The following is a 23983-nucleotide window of genomic DNA, read 5'->3' as shown; positions in this document are numbered from 1 at the left end:
TGTGCTTAGTCTCTCCAATCTCTTCTCGTTACTCAATCCAGGCAACATCCATATGAATTTTTTTGACACCCTCTAATATTCACATCCTCCTTGTACTGAATTTTGATGTTTGGTACTGAGCACTTGGCAGTGACTTGAAATACTCTTCACAGTTCAAAACCATCTTGCCTTGTATGAAGGAATAAACTTCCTGATCCTCAAATGTAGCTGCACTCTTCCTTGCTTTTGCTTTGTGCTTTTCCCTAAATTGTTGTACACAGGATCACTATTGGCAAGAACAGAACAAGTATTAACAGCTTAGCAAAAGAAAGATCAAAATATGTGTGTTTAGGCAGTGTGGTATAGTAGTTACAATGCCGAGTAAGTATATTTGGGGTTGATTGCAAGGATGACAGAACGGTGATAATTTCCCTTGTATTTCTTCTGGTTATCCCCATTTCATTCCACTTTATCATGGTTTTGTGTTCCTTCCCTTGCTGGTGAAGTACTTCTCTTTATTATTTGACTATACAGTATATGTAGTGGTGTCTGTATATACCACTAAAATTGTTCTTGTGAAGGGTAAAATTTTCAATGATTCTGTAACTTGTGTTCTCAGTAGTACTTATTTTTTTTAAATTACAGTTTACCTTTTGTACGTTGGTTAGTTGTCAGTTTGTTCATAGTTTTCATAAATTCCAGAATTATAGAAATTATATTTCTATAATTTCCTGTAAATGCCTGCAAAAAGGATATGGTATTGTAGTGACATATTTTGCTAATAAAGTTACTTTGACTCTGAATGGGTTTAAAGTCGAACCTAGTGTAGCTGCTTAATTCAAGTTTTGTTTCTTCCTGCGTCATTTAGTAACCTCATCTGACTGATCCTATATGGTCCATTATGCTCTTTGACCTACTTCATTGTTGATTTCCAGGGAATTATTTCGTACGATCATCCAGAGTCTGCAGAATTTGAATGGAAACTTTAACCTCTCCCGTGAAAGGGGAACCAAGTGCCAATCTTTCTAACAGCCTTGCAAACAGAATGTTTCTGGTTTAGAAGTAGTTATCTGATTTGCACAAGCTGCCCTTTTACTTCTGCAATCAGGAAACAATATCTTGAGAGCCAGGAGGTCAGGGTTGGGGGGAGGAGGGGAGACAATGTTTCTAAAAGCTGAAGCAACACACACAAAGTGCTGGAGAAACTCAGAAGGTCAGGCAGCATCTTTTGGAGAGGAATAAACATTTGACGTTTTGGGCCGAGACCCTTAACCAGAACCGGTAAAGGGGGCAGAGGCTAGAATTAGGTGGGTTGAGGGGAAGGAGTACAAGTTGGAAGGTGATAGGTGAGACCAGGTAAGGGGCAAGGTGCGCGGAGGAGAGGAGAAGAAGCGGAGAGGTGATAGGTGGAAGAAGTGCTGAAGAAGGAATCTGATAGAGATTAGCTGACCATGAAAGAAAAGGAATGAGAAGGGGCCAGAGGGGGATGATGAGCAGGTGAGGACAAAGGAAAGGGTAAAAGAGGAGGCTACCCAGATAGAATAGGAGGTATTGCTCCTCCAACTTGATTCCGGTTTCAGCATCTGAATGGGACGATGTGAGCTAATGTTTGCCTATTAATTATTTACAACGTGATTGCCTTGGAATCAAAGTGTAATACAGTGTAGAAATAGGGGCCGTGGACAATTCTGATTTGACGGAGAATGGACGTGAAAGCACAGAGGAACATCTGGAGAAATTTCTGAAACGTTTGTTCGCTGCTGTCGCTACTGCATGGTCAGGAATCTTTCGGAGGGTAGGCCTCAAAATCCCCGGCTTTGCCTGCTGTTGGCGACTGAGGTTGAGATCGAATCGTTTGGACAGAGATGGCGCTCAGTACTCGGTGTCGGAGAGCTGATCAGAGCTCGAAGTTTTCGGATGACTCAGAGTCGGACTGTGGGCAGCATGGCAGGGAGAGTTTTTCTTCCTTCTCTTGTTTGCGTGAGATGTGGGACATTTGAGAGACTTTGAACTTTTACTGTGCTCATGGACTTTTTCATCAGGTTTATGGTATTGTTGCACTGTTGTAACTATATGTTATAATTATGTGTTTTTGTCAGTTTTTTCAGTCTTGGTTTGTCCTGTGTTTTGTGATATCACACCGGAGGAAATATTGTATCATTTCTTCATGCATGCATTACTGAATGACAATAAGAGGACTACGTGTCTTCATAATCTGAAAAAACAGGACCCTCAGGCCAACCTGTCCATGCTTACCATCTAAAATATTCCTTATGGCCATATCCCTTTAAACCTTCCATTACTGTACCTGGAAAGCACCTTGTAAATGTGGTTGTACCGGCCTCAATCATTTCCTGCTGCTGTCTGTAAGGAGTTTGTACGTTCTCCCTGTGACCATGTGGGTTTCCTCGGGGAGCTCCGGTTTCCTCCCACAGTCCAAAGACATACCGGATGGTCGATTAATTGGTCATTGTAAATTGTCCTGTGATTAGGCTGGGTTAAATAGTTGGGTTGCTGTGTGGCACAGCTGGAAGGGCCTATTCCACACTGCATCTGAGTAAATAAAAGGATTTCCTCTGGCAGCTAGTTCCATGTAGCCTGAAAAAAGTTGTCCCCTCGGGTCCCTTTTATGTCTCAGCTGAAATCTATGCTTTTTAGCATTTGATTCCTTTCCCTGGGAAAAATACCGTGCATTCGCCCTATCCATGTACCTCAATGAGATCACCCTTCAGTTGCTTATGTTCTGCCCAACTGGACATTTGATCTGGTTCTGTGGCTAATAGTGTTGAATGTATACAAGAGCATATCTCTAACTTGCACCATGCAGCTTACTCCTTAACATTTATGTTGGCTTTTTGTATTATGGGCATCCCAGGTAAAGAACGGATGTCCCTCAATTGATTTTTCATGCAAGTTGAAAAATACACAACAATCACTAGGTGTAACCATAACTCTATAATATTGTAATGAATAGTATTAAAATCATTGATTCCATAACCTGTGAACTCCTTTTCAAGGACTCTACAACTCGTGTTCTCAGTATTATATACTTCTTTATTTATTGCACAGTTTGTCTTTTGCATATTGGTTTTTGTGTGTAGTTTTCCATTGATTCTGTTTTTCTGTTCTACTCTGAATGCCTGTAAGAAAATGAATCTCAGTAGTATATGGTGACATATATGTATTTTAATAAATTTGCTTTGAATTTGGAGAAAGAACAGTTATTCAAGGAGAAAGAGAAGAAACTAATTCAGCCATTTTACAAACAAACACTGGAAATAAATGGGGCTGTTATAGAAGTTTGTATGTAGGGGTGTCAGTAAGTTAGCGACATTTATAACCCATAGAATGGCCTTTACCTGAATCTTTAAATGCATCTGTATTTTAAGTACTTCTGTGCCTTTGCAGTTCATTTTTCTTTAAACACGTGCTGTTTTATGCATGCATGGTGACTACTTCCTGAATGTGACCATTTTATTAAATGGATTTCCTTTCACAGATGCTAATTTTTATACAGATTATGGTGTGACATGCTCTATTTTCATCGTGTCTGCCCTCACTTAATGTTAAATTGTCAATAATATTAAAAAGGATAAAATCAAAAGAGACTTGAAACGAATTCCAGCAATGTGCATATAATTCTACTAAAAGCTTAATATTCAAAAACAGAAGCAGCATAAATGATTATTCAGAACTGCATTTTAATTTATTTATGCATTTATTTACTTTTTGAAAAAAGAGCTCTGACTTTTATTATTTTTCAGTGCTGTGGTTACTTACAAGAATTATGTTCCCTCTCTCTGATTCTCCTTCATTATGTGCGGTTTCGTATGACATGGGCGATCATGGTTTACGTGACCACGATTGTTGGCAAATTTTTCTACAGAAGCTGTTTGCCATTGCCGCCTTCTGGGCAGTGTCTTTACAAGATGGGTGACCCCAGCCAATATCAATGCTCTCCAGTGATTGTCTGCGTGCCGTCAGTGGTCACATAACCAGGGCTCATGCTGTGTATCAGCTGCTCTTACGGCCACTCACCAGCTGTTCCCACGGCTTCACGAGATCCTGCTCTGGGGGGGCGGGGGGCGGTGCTAAGCAGGTGCTGCACCTTGCCCAAGGGAAGGAACGCCTCACACCTCCTTTGGTAGAGACGATTCTCCACCCCATTGCCTCTATGATTAGGCTTCCTAGTTAATAGAGATGTATTACAATGCACATTCAGCTTCAGATTAACGTATCTCATTAAAAACAAGCCATCAAGTTTTACAGTTTAGCAAATATCTAACCTCTGATCAATTTTTCAGCTTGTGGGAGTCGGGGTGCAGAAGGCCTGTAGTAATGTAAGAATCTATTTGATGGAATTTTTGCAGCGTATTTTGTTTCATGAAAAGTGCTGCCATGCACCGCTATTTTCAAAGAAAAAATAGAAGAGCACTTTTTAATATGAGCTGCTCTTTGGGTTGTGGGCAATCAAACAGGAACACACTGCAGTTGCGCAAGATATCAGCTGCTGTCTACTTGAGGAAGTTTTGGGTTTCACTTTGACGTTATCATCTCTGTGAATCTTATTAATTATCCATCCTCAGGCAGGTTTTTGGCTGTGATATCGCCTTGGGTATCCAAGATCCTGTGATGGTTTGTGCTTATTGGTTGCTGTATCCAGTAAACTAAAAGCTCAAATTACCAGCCTTATTTCCAGGTAGTGAGAGATACTAAAACTGTGACAAAGCACATGATTATTGTCAACTTCCAGGCTGAATGTTAGAATTATCTGCTAATCTATTATTATCTACTAATAATAACCTGATGAAGGGTCTTGGCCTGAAACATTCACTGTTCATTCCTTTCCATAGATATTGTCTGACCTGCTGAGTTCCTCCAGCATTTAGTGTGGTATTCTGGATTGTCAGCATCTGCAGAATCTCTTGTATTTATTATATGCTAAAAATTACAATTTACTTTGAGTCTCAGCTGTTGTATTAAAGGCTCACTTTTAACATTTAAGAAAAACTTGGACATGGATAAGAGGTGTATGGAAGGATATGGTCCAGATGCAGGTCAGTGGGGCTAGGCAGAAAAATGGTTCAGCACAGCCAAGGAAGGCCAAAAGGCCTGTTTCTGTGCTGTAATGTTCTATGGTTCTATAGTTCCAAGTTTCACGGAAATAGTTAAAAAGTTATTAAAAAGACAAACTGAAGTTTAACTGAGTAACAGATTATGTATTTAAATGAAATGCAGAACAAATTAGAGCACCAATGCTACCATAAAATGTACTATAAAACTGTGTATTAGCTCCTAATAGTTATTGACGGAGGAATCAGAATCAGGTTTTTTATCACCGGCATGTGTCGTGAAATTTCTTAACTTAGCAGCAGCAGTTCAATGCAATACATAATATAGAATAAATTAATTAATTATAGTGTAAGTATATTGAATAGATTAAAAATCATGTAAAAAACAGAAATAATATATATTTAATAAGTGAGGTAGTGTTCAAGGGTTCAATGTCCATTTAGGAATCGGATGGCAGAGGTGAAGAAGCTGTTCCTGAATTGCTGAGTGTGTTCCTTCAGGCTTCTATGCCTCCTACCTGATGGTAACAGTGAGAAAAGGGCATACCCTGGGTGCTGGAGGTCCTTAATGAATGCTGCCTTTCTGAGACACCCCTCCTTGACGATGTCCTGGGTACTTTGTAGGATTACGCCTAAGATGGAGCCAACTAAATTTACAACCCTCTGCAGCTTTTTCGGTTCTGTGCAGTAGCAGCCCCCCCCCCCCGCCATACCAGACAGTGATGCAGCCTGTCAGAATGCTTTCCACGGTACATCTGTAGAAGTTTTTGAGTGTATTTTTTGACATACCAAATCTCTTCAAACTCCTAATGAAGTATAGCTGCTGTCTTGCCTTCTTTATAACTCTATCGATATGTTGGGACCAGGTTAGGTCCTCAGAGGTCTTGAGATCTTGCACCCAGGAACTTGAAACTGCTCACTCTCCACTTCTGATCCTTCTATGAGGCTTGGTTTGTGTTACTTCGTCTTGCCCTTCCTGACGTCCACAATCAGCTCTTTCTTCTTACTGACGTTGAGTGCCAAGTTGTTGCTGTGACACCACTCTACTAGTTGGCATATCTCACTCCCGTATGCTTTCCCATCACCACCTGCCAACAATGGTTGTATCATCAGCAAATTTATAGATGGTATTTGAGCTATGCCTAGCCACACAGTCATGAGTATAGCGAGAGTAGAGTAGTGGGCTAAGCACACATCCCTGAGGTGCACCAGTGTTGATCATCAGCGAGGAGGAGATGTTATCTGAGTAGGAGTTCAGTCTAGTCATGACCAACCTCTAAAAAAGCATTTCATCACTGCAGATGTGAGTGCTACTGGGCGATAGTCATTAAGACTACTCACATTATTCTTCTTAGGCACTGAATTAATTGTTGCCTTTTTGAAGCAAGTGGGAACTTCTGCCCATAGCAGTGAGAGGTTAAAATGTCTTTAAGTACTCCCGCCAGTTGATTGGCACAGGTATTCGGAACATTACCAGGTACTCCATCGGGAACTTCCGCCTTGCGAAGGGTTCACTGTCTTTAAAGACAGCCTAACATCGGCCTTTGAGACAGATCACAGGGTCATTAGGTGCAGCAGGGATCTTCACAGCTATAGTTATATTCTCCCTTTCGAAGCAGGCATAGTAGGCGTTGAGTTCATCTGGTAGTGAAATAGCACTGCCATTCATGCTGTTGGGTTTTGTTTTGTAGGAAGTAATATCTTGCAAACTCTGCCAGAGTTGTTGTACATCCAATGTCACCTCCAACCTCATTCAAAATTGCCTCTTTGCCCTTGAAATAGCCCACCGCAAATCATACCTGGTTTTCTGGTACAGGCCTGGGTTGCCAGACTTGGATGCCATAGATCTAGCCTTCAGCAGACAATGTACCTCCTGGTTCATCCACGGCTTTTGGTCTGGGAATTCATTCATTGTATGCTGCTGTGTATGGGGTGTCCAGGGAGGGGTGCCACCTCTCATGAAAGCTTGTATACATTCTGGGGCAACTGACTCCTTTTTGATTCCCACCAGAAACTCAGCTCTTATCTGTGGCTCCAAGCAGCTGTTTGCATGTGATAGCAGCCACACCCCTATACACCATTTCGACAGGTGGGCTAAACCAGGTGAGGGTAGCTGGTGAAGTAGGGACGTGCATGCGAAGTCACCTCTGACGGAATGGGTGGATGAAATCAACAATGAAATCCAATAGCCAAGAAGGTGGTTCTGCACCACTTCGTGGAGTGCAAAGGACATGATAAGGCACAGAAGACATCATGGTTATCCACTGCAACCAAGGAAGACCCCAGTTTGTGACTAGTCAAATGACACTAGACCCGAACTTCCAAGGTTGAGGGAGTGGAACTGCCCCAGTGCACTTTAAAACTCTCCCATGAGGGTTTCACTGTCATCGTTGGATATGATAGACAACCAACAAACTGACACATTCATTTGATCAACAGTAAATGAACAAAATTGGTGCAGACACGCAGTGCTAATAATGGACTGCCTTCATGCAGTGCCTTGGATGATTGCATCCTCCAAATCTTCATTTTCGTTGCAACATTCAAGATGATTGTAAATACTTTCAAATTCTTTGTAGGTCCTAACTTGTTAAAGTAATGAAATCATTTCATTTTCACTCTTGGCAGTTTCTGGCACTTCCATGTGAATGTTTGAAACTCATTGAGCGAAACAATTCTGAATTGTCTTGCTTCTTATTTCTTGCCATCAGAGGCAAAAATCACTTTTTGAACAGAAACTCATAAGCAACGTTTTGAACTAAGCACGATGTACTATCAAACAGCCACACAGGTTTATGCAGTTGATGCTAGTTAGAAACGGTTTGGCAACAGTCTTCTGACCCATTAAGTGGCATAGTGTCTGTCCCAACTAATCAAAGTGAATCCTGGCTATTTTCTTGATTAGCTTTTGTACTTTAAGAGTAGTCCCAAATAAGCGGCTGCCCCGATTAACCAACGGCCCAATTAACAGGAATTCACTGTACTATCCAAAGTTTGTGAGAGAGACAGGCCATAAGTTAATTATATCACATCCTTAAGTTCCCAGTGTACTTAGTAATAGTACACCAAAAACTGTTTCATTGTGTTGAAGATTGCCTTCAATGTCTTGGAGTTTTTTTTTTGTTTACCTTTTAAATGTGATTATTGTACCTGCATTGACCAGTTCTGTTGGCAGTTCATGCCGTATACACACCACCCTATTGGCTTAAAACACTAGATAGGGGCCCATTGTGTACGTAAGCTAGAAAGATCAAGGTGGTCTGTTTTTCATGGTTTACAAGTAATTCGTGTTTATAGGTAGTAATTATTTTAATATCTAGTTTGACTTAAGAATCCTACCTTCTCTTGTAATAAACTTGTGCTAAAATTGCAGTCCTTAATAGGTCATTGCTTGGAGCAGAATTACTCCTCTACCTCAGAGCAGAATTATTAGTATCACGGCTAAAAAGTTTTCACTGTGTGATTCATGCAAATTGTTTAATGTCAGCAAGGTGGCTGTTGGAATTAAGTGTAAGCCTCCTTCAAAAAGCCTTCAAATGACTCAGCAGGTGTATGTGCATGGTATTCTGAGTTACAAGTCCTGGCTGGAAAGTTTGTTTTCAAAAAGATGACCTTCAAAGATTTTGGTAAGCTCAAGTGCATGCAGACTTTTTTCAATCTGCTCTATTTACCCTTTCATGTTTGCTGTGTGTACTCATGAGTGATGTGGAATGTCCTTACTTCTGCGAACACATTTCTGGTGTCAAATTAGCAATATAATGTGGTTAAGGATATTTGACAAAGGTGATCTCTGTCAGAGAAGAGCATGTTGCCTAAATGATTTTGCAAACGATCTCTTTCTCATTGGTGACATACTTTGGCCTGGCCTTCTGTCACAAGCCATAGGATAACTTTGAATCTGCAAACACGAGAAAATCTGCAGATGCTGGAATTTCAAGCAACACTCACAAAATGCTGGTGGACGCAGCAGGCCAGGCAGCATCTATAGGATGGGTCGAGACCTTCCGTCAGGACTAATGGAAAAAAGAGATAGTAAGAGATTTGAAAGTGGGAGGGGGAGGGGGAGACCCGAAATGATAGGAGAAGACGGGGGGTGTGGGATGGAGCTAAAAGCTGGGAAGTTGATTGGCAAAAGGGATACAAGGCTGGAGAAGGAGGAGTATCATGGGGCGGAAGGCTTTGGAAGAAAGAAAGGAGGAGGGAAGCACCAGAGGAAGATGGAGAACAGGCAAGTAGTTATTGTGAGGGGGGGGGTGAGAGAGAGAGAGAAATAAATAATAAATTAGGGATGGGGTAAGAAGGGAAGGAGAGGCATTAACAGAAGTTAGAGAAATCAATGTTCATGCCATCAGGTTGGAGGCTACCCAGACGGAATATAAGGTGTTGTTCCTCCAACCTGAGTGTGGCTGCATCTCGACAGTAGAGGAGGCCATGGATTGACATATCAGAATGGGAATGGGATGTGGAATTAAAATGTGTGGCCACTGGGAGATCCTGCTTCCTGTGGTGGACAGAGCGTAGGTGTTCAGCGAAGCAGTCTCCCAATCTGCGTCGGGTCTCACCAATATATAGAAGGCCACACCGGGAGCATTGGACGCAGTATATCACCCCAACTGACTCACAGGTGAAGTGTTGCTTCACCTGGAAGGACTGTCTGGGGCCCTGAATGGTGATGAGGGAGGAAGTGTAAAGGCATGTGTAGGACTTGTTCCGCTTACAAGGATAAGTGCCAGGAGGGAGATTGGTGGGAAGGGATAGGGGGGACGAATGGACAAAGGAGTTGCATAGGGAGCGATCCCAGCGGAAAGCAGAAAGTGTGGCGGGGGGAAAGATGTGCTTAGTGGTGGGATCCCGTTGGAGATGGCTGAAGTTACGGAGAATTATATGTTGGACACGGAGGCTGGTGGGGTGGTAGGTGAGGACAAGGGGAACCCTATTCCTAGTGGGGTGGTGGGAGGATGGAGTGAGAACAAATGTGCATGAAATGGGAGAGATGCGTTTGAGGGCAGAGTTGATGGTGGGGGAAGGGAAGCCCCTTTCTTTAAAAAAGGAAGACATCTCCTTTGTCCTGGAATGAAAAGACTCATTCTGAGAGCAGATGCAGCGGAGACGGGGGAATTGAGAGAAGGGGATGGCATTTTTACAAGTAACAGGGTGGGAAGAGGAATAGTCCTGGTAGCTGTGAGAGTCCGTGGGCTTATAGTAGACTTCAGTAGATAAAGCTGTCTCCAGAGATAGAGACAGAAAGATCAAGAAAAGGGAGGGTTGTGTTGGAAATGGACCAGGTAAATTTGAGGGCATGGTGGAAGTTGGAGGCAAAGTCGATGAAGTCAACAAGCTCAGCATACGTGCAGGAAGTAGTGCCAATGCAGTCGTCGATGTAGCGAAGGAAAAGTGGGGGACGGATACCAGTATAGGCTTGGAACATGGACTGTTCCACATAGCCAACAAAAAGGCTTTAAATCACAGCTTTAGGGCCGATACCCTTTGACAGATGTACCCTAGGCAGGGATTGGTTTAATTGGGCATCTTCAACTCAGTTTGGTACAACTTAGTTGGACCATAGGGTCTGCTCCTATGCTGTATGTTCAATTAAAGCAGAGGTTTTCACCTGTGATGACAGATATAGAATAAAAAAATAGCAGAATTTTGCTTCTGAACTTCTGCTGTGAAATATGGATAAAGCCTAATAAAGGTCTTTTTATCATCATAATTCAGGGAGTTGTATTAACCTTGTATCCATTTGAAAGCCCATTAGTATCTTGATAATTTTGGATGTCAGAAGCTTTCAAGAAATTTCACAATCAGTTAATATGAAGGCGCTTTTGTGTATGCCTCTGGAAGGTTATGAGAAATCAAGTCAGGTGACTCAATCTATTTAACACAAAGTTTACTCAACGCTGTGGGTGGGGGTTAGACAATTCAGTTCTTAGGAAGTGCGTTGACTGTGAAACAGAATTTTATGAAAAAATACAACACCAGTGGGGCACTGAAGCAAGAGGGATGTCTCAGAAGCATATTGAGGTACAGTTTCAGTTTTCTTTCACAATTTTAACATTTAATATTTTTAAGGCTCAAGGCAATCTTGAGCAGAAGTTGTCACTTAATTTACAAGGTGACATGCTTTTCACTTGAAAACCTATTGGAGGGATTTGCTTTGAATAGTGTAGATATACATAAATTGTGGCTCTGGTTTCAAATAGGTGGTTGTATAAAAGGTGCAAATATTGTAAGGTATTGAGTTAACATATCCTCATCCCACTACTTAATTAGGTTAAAAACAGTTACTGAATTCTCACGGTGAGATCTCTCAAAATGAAATCAGTCCTTCATATGGAGCTGGGCTTTCTTGGTTTTGGTTCCCAGTCTCCTGTATTAGATTACAGGATGTGGGCCTCATCGGCAAAGCCTCCATTATCATCCATACAAAGTTCTGTTTGAAATGATTATATTGAGGTAATTTCAGAGGATAGGCACAGTTTTGTTGGTATAACCTTGTAATATAGGGTGTTCTGGGGAAGGAGAATAGATATTCTTGCCTAAAGAACTCTGGTGAATCAAGCAAACTTTCAGTAGCACTCCTGTGGTTCCATAGACACATTTTCTTTTGTTCTATGTTAACTGAATAAGTTAATTGAATTTAAATTTTGTAGAATCTGTGGTGGGACATCAGTCATATTTCCGGAAGAGTAGCCCAGTCGTCTGGATTATTAACCTTGTTAATAAAGCCACTGGTGCCTTCACTGGGTCAGCAGCTCCTCATTTCTTAGCAGTACTGTGGCAAGACCTGCCAAGCTACCTCATCTAGTTCTTATTGAGATTTATGTGTTCACACTGAGTGAAATGTGAATTCGATCAGAGATTCTCTTCCACCCCAAAGAATCACTTGAAGAGCACCTGGAGGGCGGGGGGGGGGGGGTGGGGTTGAGAATCTAATATCCTGTGCGATGTGTAGCTTTCAGAGTATGAACATACTAAAAATGTAATTGCAGTTTCTTTTCTCTGTACTACTTTCCTTATCTGCCTCTAGTAATTTATGTACTGCGTGTTAAAATGGATAAATAGGTGACAGGCAATTGAAGAATGAGAGGTTGTGAGTCGTGCATGAAGTTGAACAGGACCTCAGCTTATTAGTGTCATCTTAAGGCAAACCTAAAGTTAGTCATGATTGGAGAACTCATTGAAATGTGATTCAACGGATACTGAATGGTATTTTTAAAAGTGTGTTGGATGTATTGAATCATAAAACTGGTAAGCACATGCGAAGGTGTGCAGGTAACATGGAGGGCTAGGTCAAGACTATTGTCAGATAATTTTTCACAGAGAGGAATGGTTATCCAATTAAGTAGTGATATGATGGGGATGCAAGCTATGAATGCATGCTTAACATTTTAGGAACAGCTTCTTCCCCTCTACCATCAGATTTCTGAATGATCTGTGGATACTATCTCACTATTTTGCTCCCTTTGGGCACTATTTATTTGTATTTCTTGTTGTAACTTAGTTTTCTAAATGTATTGTGTGGTACTGATGCCACAAAGCAAGAAATTGCATGACCTATGCCAGTAATAATAAACCTGATTCTGAGAGGCATTGCTTTCTGGTATTTATCTTATTTAGGTCTGCCACTGCAGATGAATTGAACACAGGTGTAGTCTGTTCCTGCAGTAGCTATGAATAGGGAGGTGTTAGAAGAGAGAGGATAGTGATGGTTAGGGGTAGGGGGTTGCCTTGCGCCTGAATGTGGGAGTGCTGATAACCATTTGTTCAATAGTGAAGATGGTGACTAATGAAAATACAATGCAATTAAAAGCTCCAGTTTTCCTTCCCTATGATGGAGGATTGAACTGTGAGAGGGTGGAACACAGCTCCACCAACACAGAAGGGTCTGTTTGTGAAGGAACTGCAGGCGAATATTCAGTTGGGGGAAAAAGTAAAATCTCTGTCGATTTGATATAATGTACCTTTCAAAGGTTTTGAAAAGAGTGTCTGCATAGCTGGAGACAAACTTGAACCAGGAAGCTGTTAGCAACATCTTGCACGTTAACAGGGTAAAACCTCTGAGGACACTTCATACAGGTGATACTGAGCAAAATCTAACACTGAAACATGGAAGGAAATACTTGCAAGTTAGTGTAAAACTATAGCTCCACCATGGACAGTCCCAAGCCCAGCAGTAAATGGAGCAGAATTGGGCATGGGGCTAGCGACCCCATCCCCTCAAAAATCAGAGAGCGCCACAGGAATGCCAACAGAAGCTCCAAAGACCTCATCCCTGGGAGAGGAAGGACCTTTGCCCAGAAGATGTATGAAGTAGTGTGATGATAGGGCTGGTCAACCTTAAATCCAGGACTGAGGACTGTGGTGAGCTGCTGTTGGCGATTAATGCCCCACTAGGGGCGATGGGTTTAAAAAAGAAATAAACTTATGGTAATTGAGGAAAGATTTAAGGACCATTTTACTTCCTTTTAAAGCAGCATAGGCTTGAAGGAATTATGGAACTTAAGGCTTAGACAAGTGAAGAAACTGCTTTTGGAAGAGCAAAGGAAGTCATCATCATTGTGTGCCATGTTGTATGACATAAATGATTCATGATCTCATGACCAGGATTGTTTGGCAAATTTTTCCTACAGTGGTTTGCCATTACCACCTTCTGGGCAGTATCTTTACAAGACAGGTGACCCCAGACATTATCAATACTCTTCAGAGATTGTCTGCCTGACGTCAGTGGTCGCATAACCAGGACTTGTGATATGCACCAGCTGCTCATATGACCATCCACTACCTGCTCCCATGCCTTCTCGTGACCCTGATTTTGGAAGTGGGGGGGTGTCTAAGCGTGTGCTATACCTTGCCTGAGGGTGACCTGCAGGCTACCAGAAGGATGGAGAACTTTACACCTCCTTTAATAGAGACGTATCTCCACACCGCCACCCAAGCCGAGGAAGTAGGGAATGTATAGGTTGGTAGAATTGGAGCAACATTTAGTGGTGTGTGTATGAAGAAATGTGCTAAATATAGGGAGAATTTAAAGATAAGATTTTGAAAGTTGCTGTATCAAAGTATAAACCAGCAAGGATTGGGGTGATGAGTGAAAAAGGCTTGGTCCAAGTCAGCTCCATCCAAGCTTTGGGTGGGTTTAAGTCTACCTAAGGCAGAATGTGGGCTGCTGACCTGGGTGAATTGGAGAAAGCAGCAGCAGTCGAGATGCGACAGGGTTGTGGCGCTGAAGTTGAAGTCTTGCTGATGGAACAAACGTGGTCATGAACTCATCTTGTGTCAAATGTGATAAGCCAAAGTTCAAAGTCATTAATATTAAACTGTGGACACTTGTGAAGTGAACAAGAGATGAATACCAGCTAAAATTAAATAAATTTAATTGATCTGAGCTCTTGTCACTATTTATACTTAATACTTTTAATAGTCAGAAACAAGTAGTCGCTTCCCTCTTCCATTGACAGTGTGGGTGGACAGGCTGATCCAATGCACAATGAAGGTAAGAATAAAAATCTGGAGGAGGAGAGAGAATCAGTAAGACTTTGGTGCTGCTGTTTTGTTAATACAGTAGTGTAAATTACCAATTAACAAAGAAATGTTTACACTGTAACAACCACCACACTGCTAAATCTGAATTGTGAATAAAGTTTCCTGCTCAAGAACACAGGATGGGTGGGCACAGAATAGCCATGAGCTCATAATTCATATATATAATAGTTTCATGCCCATAATCTTATTTTGTGTGAGGGAAAATATCCTGAGGAGTTTGTGTCCTTTTCTGGGAAAAGGAAATATAAAACTATGGTGTGGTGTTTGATTTGGGCTTTAGCTTGAACCACAAAATCCATCAATAAAGATGTAGAAGCATTTTTCTTTAATTGAAATTTAAGGTTTGGAAGCTGCACCTTTGACTTGCTAGGCTGTTACTGGTGTTTTCCAGGTAGGCAGTGACTTTTGCATTTGTGTAGCTTAAACGTTTTGAATTTATACAGTTTTGTTCAGTTTTGTGGTTCACAATCTCAGCTGGAATGTAAGATATATCAGAGGTAATTCTTGTAACATCTTTGTCTTAATTTGCTAATCCATGACATTTGGCAAGTTGTCACAAGTGCTTGGGACATTTCCAGGTGGGATATAGGCAAAGCAAGTCTTGTAATAGATTTTAATTTGGAATGCACAGTCATCTTCTTTGGCTAGGATTCAGACTGATGTCTGCAGTCTTGCTATTTGAAATAACCACTTCAATTATGTTTTGTATAGAGGCATTCAGTGACCTGCAATATTGAACCAGAAACACATTAAAACATCACCATGACAGTGAGAAATTTAAATAATCTTGAGTTTAAAAAAAACAAATCTATCAATGATGGAGAGCAAGATTAAAATATACATCTATGATTCACTTTTATCCTTCAGGGAAAGAAGTAAGTTGTCCTTCATTTTTCTTCATATGTTACCCCAGACCCACGTTTGATTGAGTAAAATCGTCTCTTACTTCAAGGGCAATTAGAAATTGTCAATAGACACTGACCTCAGTGAAGTCTGTATTTGATGAACAAATAATGAAAGTGAAGTACTTGTTTTAAAATAGTTTGCTTGTGAAAGTAGACTTGGTATATATGTGAATGTGACTTCTGACACCCTTTTCTGGGTTGGTAGTGCTAACTCTGTCCGAAACCTGCGAGGAGCAAGCTGGTAGAAGTAATTGCATTTCAGTATTAACCATAATAGAACTATTGAACTGAGGAGTGAATGAATGTCAGTTCGTCCATTTTATACAGTAAAGCTTTGTGTATTACTGTCTGAAGATGAGTGTGGAGAGGAAGTGTTTCAGCTGCAGCACAGAAATAGGTCCTTCAATCCATCACATTCATGCAATCATTTTGTCCATCTGCTGAAATCCTACTTGGCCACATTAGGACCATTTCCTTCAATGCTTTGTTTATTTACGTGTCTGCTTAAATGCCCCTTAAAAGTAATAATTGCACCTGATTCCACAGCTTTCAGTTATCTACCACTCTGTCTTGGTGGTGGTAGAATAATTTGCAGAAGGATATGATTGAATACAGACAAATAAAGTTGACATTGATGGGGCAGAAAGTTCAGCAGGACGTGAAGGATGGGACGATGTGGCCTAATGGATAAGGGGTCTAATTTTGGTGTTCAGTGGGAGGTTATCAGAAGATTGCAGGTTCAAGTCCTGTCACAGTCGTAATGGATGACTGTGTTGTATCACTAAATAAAATAATTTTTTTTAAAAGTGGAGGACAACGTAGGAAGGAAGGGTTAGATTGATCTTAGAGTAATTTAAATGGTCGACAAAACATTGTGGGCTGAAGGACCTGTACTGTGCTGTAATAGTCATAGTCATACTTTATTGATCTCGGGGGAAATTGGTTTCTACACTGAAATTATGCTTTAACACTCCTCCTCACCTTAAGCATATGCCCTCTTGTTTTTGATGCCTCTTGCATGAGGAGAATATCTTTGGCAATCAGCCCTATATTGCACCTTACATACTTTTGTCCCATTTCCAATCAGCCTGCTTTGTTCCAGGGTTAATAAGCTGCTCGATCCAATCTCTCCTCATAACTAAATCCTCAGATCCGGGCAGCATCCTGGTGAATCTCTGCACTCCAGCGCAATCATATCCGAAAATGTAACAACAGGATTGATACAGCCTAACCAGTATTTTGTAAAAATTGCATCATAATGTCCCAACTCAGATATTCTGTACTGTGACCTGTGAAGTCAAGCAAGCCATGTACCATCTTACAAATCAACTGCTTTGTCTCTTTCGAGGAATGATGGAATTGGACCCCTGGGAATCTTAGTACCCTACCAATTACTCCTAATTCACTTCCCAAAATGTATCACCTCACATTTGCTGGGATTAAATTCCATATGCCAATACTGGGCCCAATTTAACATAATATACACTCATTGTTCATTCTATTAAGTACACCTCATGAAGGGAAATATCTAATTAGCCAATCATATGGCAGCAACTCAATGCATAAAAGCATGCAGACATGGTCAAGAGGTTCAGTTGTTCAGACCAAACATCAGAATGGGGAAAAAATGGGATCTAAGTGACCGTGGAATGATTGTTGGTGCCAGATTTAGTGGTTTGAGTATCTCAAGAATTGCTGATTTCCTGGGATTTTCACACACAGTTAGTCTCTAGAGTTTGTGGAGAATGGTGTGAGAAATATAAACCATTTCTGTGAGTAGCTGTACTCTGGGTGAAGATGCCTTCTTAATAAGATAGGTCAGAAGAAAAAGGGCCAGTCTGTTTCAAGCTGACAGTAGCTCATATAACCATGCACAGTGATGTGGAGAAGAGCATCTCTGAATGCACAACACATTTGACCTTGAAGTGGATGGGCTACATCAGCAGAATACTACACCAGGTTCCAATCCTGCACCTAAAGTGGCTCCTGAATGTATGCCTTGCTGTCACAGACTTCCAATCAGAAAAATTTCCTTTTTTCACTCCCCCCCCCAACCTTCCGTCACCAGGTCAGTTTTGGATACAGTTAGTCAGCTTTCCCTGGAGCCCATTTGCATTAATCATCTGGTCCAGCCTATCCAGGGGAGGAAACTTGTCAAAATTCTTACTGGTCTACAAGACACTATCTACTGTTCTGCTTTCATTGTTGTCCTTTGCAACGACCTCAAAAACCTCAGTTAAATTAACGAGGCGTAATTTTCCCCCCAGAAAGCCATGCTGACTCTCCCTAATCAGTCCCTGCCTTTCCAAATGTACTAAACCTTATGCCTTAAATGTCCTTCAACTTCCCGACCACTAGCTGGGCTCACCGGGCTCTCCTACCCTGACTTACCTTTGTTGTAGTTTCTTTAGTAAAGGAACAAAATGAGGTTTCCTCCAGTTGTCTTGTACTCCATCTGTCTAATAAAGACACAAATATTCCAGTCAGGACTGCACCCCCCCCCCCCCCCCCCCCCAGCTGTGATCTCCTCCCATGTTTCCATGTTCTAACTCAGGAGTCAGCAACCTTTTTACTTCTGTGGGCTGGATTGCATATTAATGGGTGGATGGTAGGCCAGATAAATGCCATAAAAAACCTGAAATATCGGGATTATCCATTTAAATACACCTAGTTATGTTTTGCCTCAAATTAATGAATAATGCATGCTAGAAAATCATTTGTGCTTAACCCAGGGTGCCAATTAGTAATCAAAACTCAGGGTTAGTTGCAATTTATTTCAATCAAGGCATCTTTTGAATCAATTACTGTATAAGGACTCAAAGAATCTTTAAACATAAACCGTATGAACATGATGCATTGAATGGTGGTAAATTAAGTATAATAAATAAAGAAAATTTTAATGCAAACAGTCGATAAATCAGTGTGAAACTTGATGCTGTTTGTTGCTTGAAAGCTTCTCAATATTGGCTGTCAGACTTGTTGATACCAAGAGCAAGACATTATCCAGATGGGCATCAGTCAACTTTGTTCTCAAATGGTTCCTGGTGTGCTTCATTTTTGAAAATAATTGCTCACACAGATAAGTGCTGCCAAACAATGATGCCATCTTTTTTGCATGGTCCATATTCTTTGACAAACTCTCCATCTGTACAAGGCTTCATCTTACCTGCAATACGTTTTGAGACTTCGTAGCTGGCACGGGTATTTCCTTTGTCTTCACTGCTTTCCTTGGCAAAAAATGATGTTTGTTTTCCGAAATTAGCCTTCATTCGCTCAACTTCATCTTTCCTTGTTTGCCCAGTAAACTTGTTAAAATTTACACTATGGCGGATCTCGTAACGTCGCCTGATATTTGCCACGTTCTTCCAGCAACATTTTCTAGGCAAATGAATCAAACTGCTTTCCCAGCTTGCTCGATGAAGAAGTAATCTAGTGTCCAAGTGTCTTGGAAATTTCGGCACTCACTGTCTACCTTCCTGCATTTTGCATTCATTGCCACTGGAATTTTTTTCTTCAATTTTATTTCGAAACACGAGTTATTCACAAGTATCGTAGCACATGTAAATATCTGGATATTTAGCGTGGATCTGTTGTTAGAACACAGTGACGCTGTTTCTGATAACAAATTTGAATATTTGAATGATCCCATCTGAAAATCTGCGTGTGCACGGAGAGCATCTAATACATATAAGGTAGTCTGCCTTCCCATCATTTGTATATACCAGTGTTTGGTTTGGAACAAAACGGAACTTGGGGCCAGTGTAACAAGACGCCATGCATGTCCATCAGTGTGGTTGTGTGAAACACTCAGAATAAGGAAAAATCGCTCGCGGGCCGGATAAGCACAGAATCCCAATATTTGCTGGCGGGCTGGTCAAATACCTTCGCCTACCCCTGTTCTAACCTCCTAAATCAGGATTTCATTTTAAAACTGTTGGGTGGGGGGTATATACACAGTTGTGTATATACTTGGTGCGAGTTACTAAGGATCGGGCCACCAGTTAAACATCTTTGACTTTGTTGACTTTGATTAAAGTAATGTTTTATGAGAATAGATTAGAATTACCTCTTTGCAGTAAATCTGTACTGATGGGAACATGAATTCTAAGAGATGAAGTGACCATTCTGATGTTTGGTAACATTTTGATAATCTTTCTCATGTTAAGATTATTATATTTAAAACTTCATGGTTTGTTTAGTCCAGATAATGGACAAATTGGTCGTTATAATCTGCCTTTTAACAACTGATTTGTGCATGTCTTGGAAATCTGAAATAAAACTAGAGAATGCCAGAAACACTACGGTCTGTGGAAAGAGCAATGCTTAATATTTTGAGTTTGGAACCCTTCATCTAAACTGGCTATTACTGCACTGAAAACAACTTTTGCCAGATCCATTGTTTTTCTACTTCCTTCTGCTCAATAATATTAAATTTCAAATCAAAGAGGCTTAGTTCTGCCAAATTATTTCCAACAATGAGTGCTGGCCCACTAGACTTTTACCTGCTGTAAACTGCATTTCTACACCCCTCACTAGAGAAAGGAAGTTACGCCAGTAAATCCAAATCTGTTCTCTCACAGTTGACATAAAGACTAGATGAGTTTCCGTTATAGAAAGATGGATTGAACATTAAATACTGGATACTTGAGGTATCGGTATTCCAGACTTCAGATGTTTTTGCTGCCAAAGATTTTTGTAGTTTTCAATAAACCTGCGATGGAGTCTCTGTTACCTGGAAAATGCAAGAGACGCACATCCTGTGCAAGGCTGATTATTGAATTGTTACACTGCAGGCAATCGCTGTATAAGTAGAGACTAGTTAGTCTTATCCCTCTGCTTGTCTGTTGTATTCTTGTAAGTAACTAATTCCACTTTGAACATCACAGTTGAAACGGCCTCCTTGACCTATGAATTGTGGAGTGTTGCTACCTGTCCTGTAATTTTTTTAAATTGGAATTTTTGCTACTTATTCTAAATCTGCTTCCTCTTTGAACCTTCTGCTGTAAAAGCTTGGAGTTACTGGGTTTATCTTTGACCATTTTATATTTGAAGAGTGGCCTGGCACTTGTGCTAGTCCAGGGCTCTGATGAACCAAATCCTCCACCCCATCCCCATTCCACAGCCAACACTTGCCCATAAGTAAACCTGGATGTGTTGGCCATAATTTCAAATTTTTCAGTTGTTGATTCTTTGTTATGTACAACTGCCTGTAAACTATGGTGGAGAATTCAGAGCTGATGCATTTCAGAATCAGCTTTATTATCACTGATATATGTCTTGAAATTGTTTGTTTTGTGGCAGCAATACAGCACAATAGATAAAAATTACTATAAATTCATCATCACTATGTGCCATGTTGTATGAAGTAGGCAATCGTGGTCCTGTGACCATGATTGTTTTTGGCAAATTTTTCAACAGAAGTGGTTTGTCATTGCTGCCTTCTGGGCAGTGTCTTTACAAGAAAGGTGACCCCAGCCATTTTCAATATTCTTCAGAGATTGCCTAGCGTAGGTGGTCGCATAAACAGGACTTGTGATACGCACCATCTCCTTTAGAAAAAGACTTGTTCCCATTCCACTACCTATATGTAAATCATATAAACCATATAAGTATATAAAATATGTAAAAAAATATATAGTTCATCAGTTCATTGTCCATTCAATGATAGCAGAGGGGAAGAGATGACTGTTGGGTGCATATGATTGTTTCTTTGTGTTTTTTCACTGTGGAGAATGGTAATCAGACATTCATCATTCCTAGGCTGTCTTGTTAAGTTTGCAAGATGAGAAAGATGGTGAAGTGTCTCCCTATCCCTACGTGTTTTTGCAATGATCTATATTTGTTGTTTTGTTTATTTTTTAGAGATACAGCATGGCACAAAGAGCATGCAGCACCGAATTATGCATGTGACCAATTAACCTGCTAACCTGTACGTTTCTTTTGGAATGGAATTCCTGGAGGAAGCCCACGTGGTCATGGGGAGAATGTATAAACTCCTTACAGACAGTGGTGGAATTGAACCCTGCTGGCTGATGCCATAATAGGGTTATGCAAACCACTATGCTACTCTGATGTCCCATCTTTTGCCTCAGCTGTCGCACTGGTTTTTCCTTTTATTTACATAAATGCATTTTTTTTGTAGCAAATCCAGTTCGCAGATGAAAAACAGGAGTTCAGCAAGTTCCCCACCAAAACTGGCCGGCGGTCTCTGTCGCGATCCATCTCTCAGTCTTCCACAGACAGTTACAGCTCAGGTAGGAGCTCATTGTTGTGCCTTCAGATGTCTTTTCATGCTTTTTCCTGTCTTAAATCATACACCATGGACTTTAGTTTGCAGACTGATATAATACTTTGAAACTGTTCAAATGTAGCAAAGCTTCAATGATCTGGTTTTTCTTTGAACATCCTGCATGTGCATAATTTGTTATCTCATTTCCTGTTTCTACAAGCCTCTGAGGTTCTGGTGCTATCAATTTGTTTTCTTTCAGCGGCTTCCTATACGGATAGTTCAGACGATGAGACGTCGCCCAGGGACAAACAGCAAACTAACTCGAAGAATAGCAGTGACTTTTGTGTAAAGAACATCAAGCAGGCAGAGTTCGGACGCAGAGAAATTGAAATTGCAGAGCAAGGTACGATAGGGCAGAGATTACGATGGGTGCAGCAGAAGCTTAACCTTTAAGAAATCTTATCTGACAATGTGAAAAGTACACAATCACAATTTTAGGGGTTGCCGAAAGTCCTTCAGAGATATAAATATTATACAGGATAAGATATGTGTTGCCTTCCCTTGCTGTTTCACTTGCTGCTCTTTCACCTTCGGAGTAATGCAGAAGTCAGGTGCTGCTGATAAATAAATAAATCTGAATCTTTGAGAGTAGTAAAATCTGTGGAATTCTTTGACTCGAGAAGCAGTTGAGACTACCTCATTTTATATTGGACGCACAATTTCGCAGAGCAAGAGAATTAGAATTATGGTGGAAGGTCAGGTACAGTGCCAATAAAAAGTATTTACCTCCCTTGGAAGATTTTCATGTTTTATTGTTTTACAACATTGAATCACAGTGGATTTAATTTGGCTTTTTGACACTAGTCAACAGAAAAAGACACTTTCATGTCAAAGTGAAAATGGATCTCTACAAAGCGATCTAAATTAATTACAAATGTGCAATCAATTATTTTGAGTTTTATAAATACTCACCCCCTTTAATATGACACACCAAATCATCACTGGTACAGCTAAGTGGTTTTAGAAGTCTCATACTTAGTTAAATGGAGATCTGTCTTTGGAGTCCTGTGTGCAGACAAGGTGTTTCAATTGAATGTAGTAAAAATACACCTGTACCTGGAAGGTCCTACTGCTGGTGAGTCAGTGTCCTTGCAAAAACTGCACCACGAAGACAAAAGAACAATCTAAGCAATTCTGTGAAAAGGTTATGGAAAAGCACAAGTCAGGAGATGGATACAAGAAAATTTCCAAGTCATTGAATATCCTTTGGAGCACAGTTAAGTCAATCATCAAGAAATTAAAAAAAAAATGGCACAGCTGTAAATCTGCCTAGAGCAGGATATCCTCAAAAACTGAGTGACCATGCAAGAAGCGGGTAAGTGAAGGAGGCCTCCAAGACATCTCAGACAGCTCTGGAGAAGTAACAAGCTTTAGTTGTTGAGATGGGAGAGACTGTGCATATGAGAACTGTTGCCCAGGTGCTTCACCAGTCGCAGCTTTATGGGAGGGTGGCAAAGAGAAAGCCACCGTTGGGGGGAAAAAAAACATGCATGAAATCTTGGCTAAAGTTTGCCAGAAGGCATGTGTGAGACTCTGAAGTCAACTGGAAGAAAGTTTATGGTCTGATGAAACCAAAATTGGGCTTTTTGGCCATCAGATTAAATGCTATGTTTTGCGTAAGACAAAAAACCACACATCATCAAAAATACACTATCCCTACCGGGAAGCATGGTGGTGGCTGCATCATGCTGTGGGAATGCTTCACTGGAGCAGGCCCTGGAAAGCTTGTGAAGGTAGAGGGTAAAATGAATGCAGCAAAATACAAGGAAATCCTGATCCAGTCAGCAAGAGAACTGTGACTTGGGAGAAGATTTGATTTCCATGAAGACAATGACTCCAAGCATAAGCCAAAGGTGCACAGGAATGGCTTAAAAACAGCGTTTATGGCCTGGAGTAGCCCAGTCAGAGTTCAGACCTCAACCCAATTGAGAACTTGAGGCTTGAATTGAAAAGGGCTGTTCACTCATGACTCTCATCCAATCTGACAGAGTATGAGCAGCTTTTTAAAGAAGAATGGCGAAAAATTTGCAGTGTACAGATGTACATAGAGATGCATCCACACAGACTCAAGGCTGTAATTGCTGCCAAAGGTGCATTTACTAAAAACTGACTTGAAGATGTTGAATACTTATGGAATCAATTATTTTGTGTTTTATATTTGTAATTAATTTAGATCACTTTGTAGAGATCTG

General features: G+C 40.8%; 1 protein-coding gene across 1 annotated transcript in view; it reads left to right on the top strand.

Moving 5' to 3' along the window:
• Nucleotides 1–23983, top strand: part of LOC140210065 (S-adenosylhomocysteine hydrolase-like protein 1) — a 96404-nt gene that overhangs the window by 27764 nt on the left and 44657 nt on the right. The window contains exons 2-3 of the mRNA XM_072278841.1: nucleotides 21645–21756; nucleotides 21991–22134. Of these exons, the coding sequence (XP_072134942.1) occupies nucleotides 21645–21756; nucleotides 21991–22134 (256 nt within the window). The remainder of the gene's footprint in view (nucleotides 1–21644; nucleotides 21757–21990; nucleotides 22135–23983) is intronic.

Source organism: Mobula birostris, chromosome 14 (genome assembly GCF_030028105.1).
Source record: "Mobula birostris isolate sMobBir1 chromosome 14, sMobBir1.hap1, whole genome shotgun sequence".
NCBI classification, from domain to species: domain Eukaryota; kingdom Metazoa; phylum Chordata; class Chondrichthyes; order Myliobatiformes; family Myliobatidae; genus Mobula; species Mobula birostris.
The sequence above is the reverse complement of the archived record's forward strand: the minus strand, read 5'-3'. Positions and strand labels throughout refer to the sequence as shown.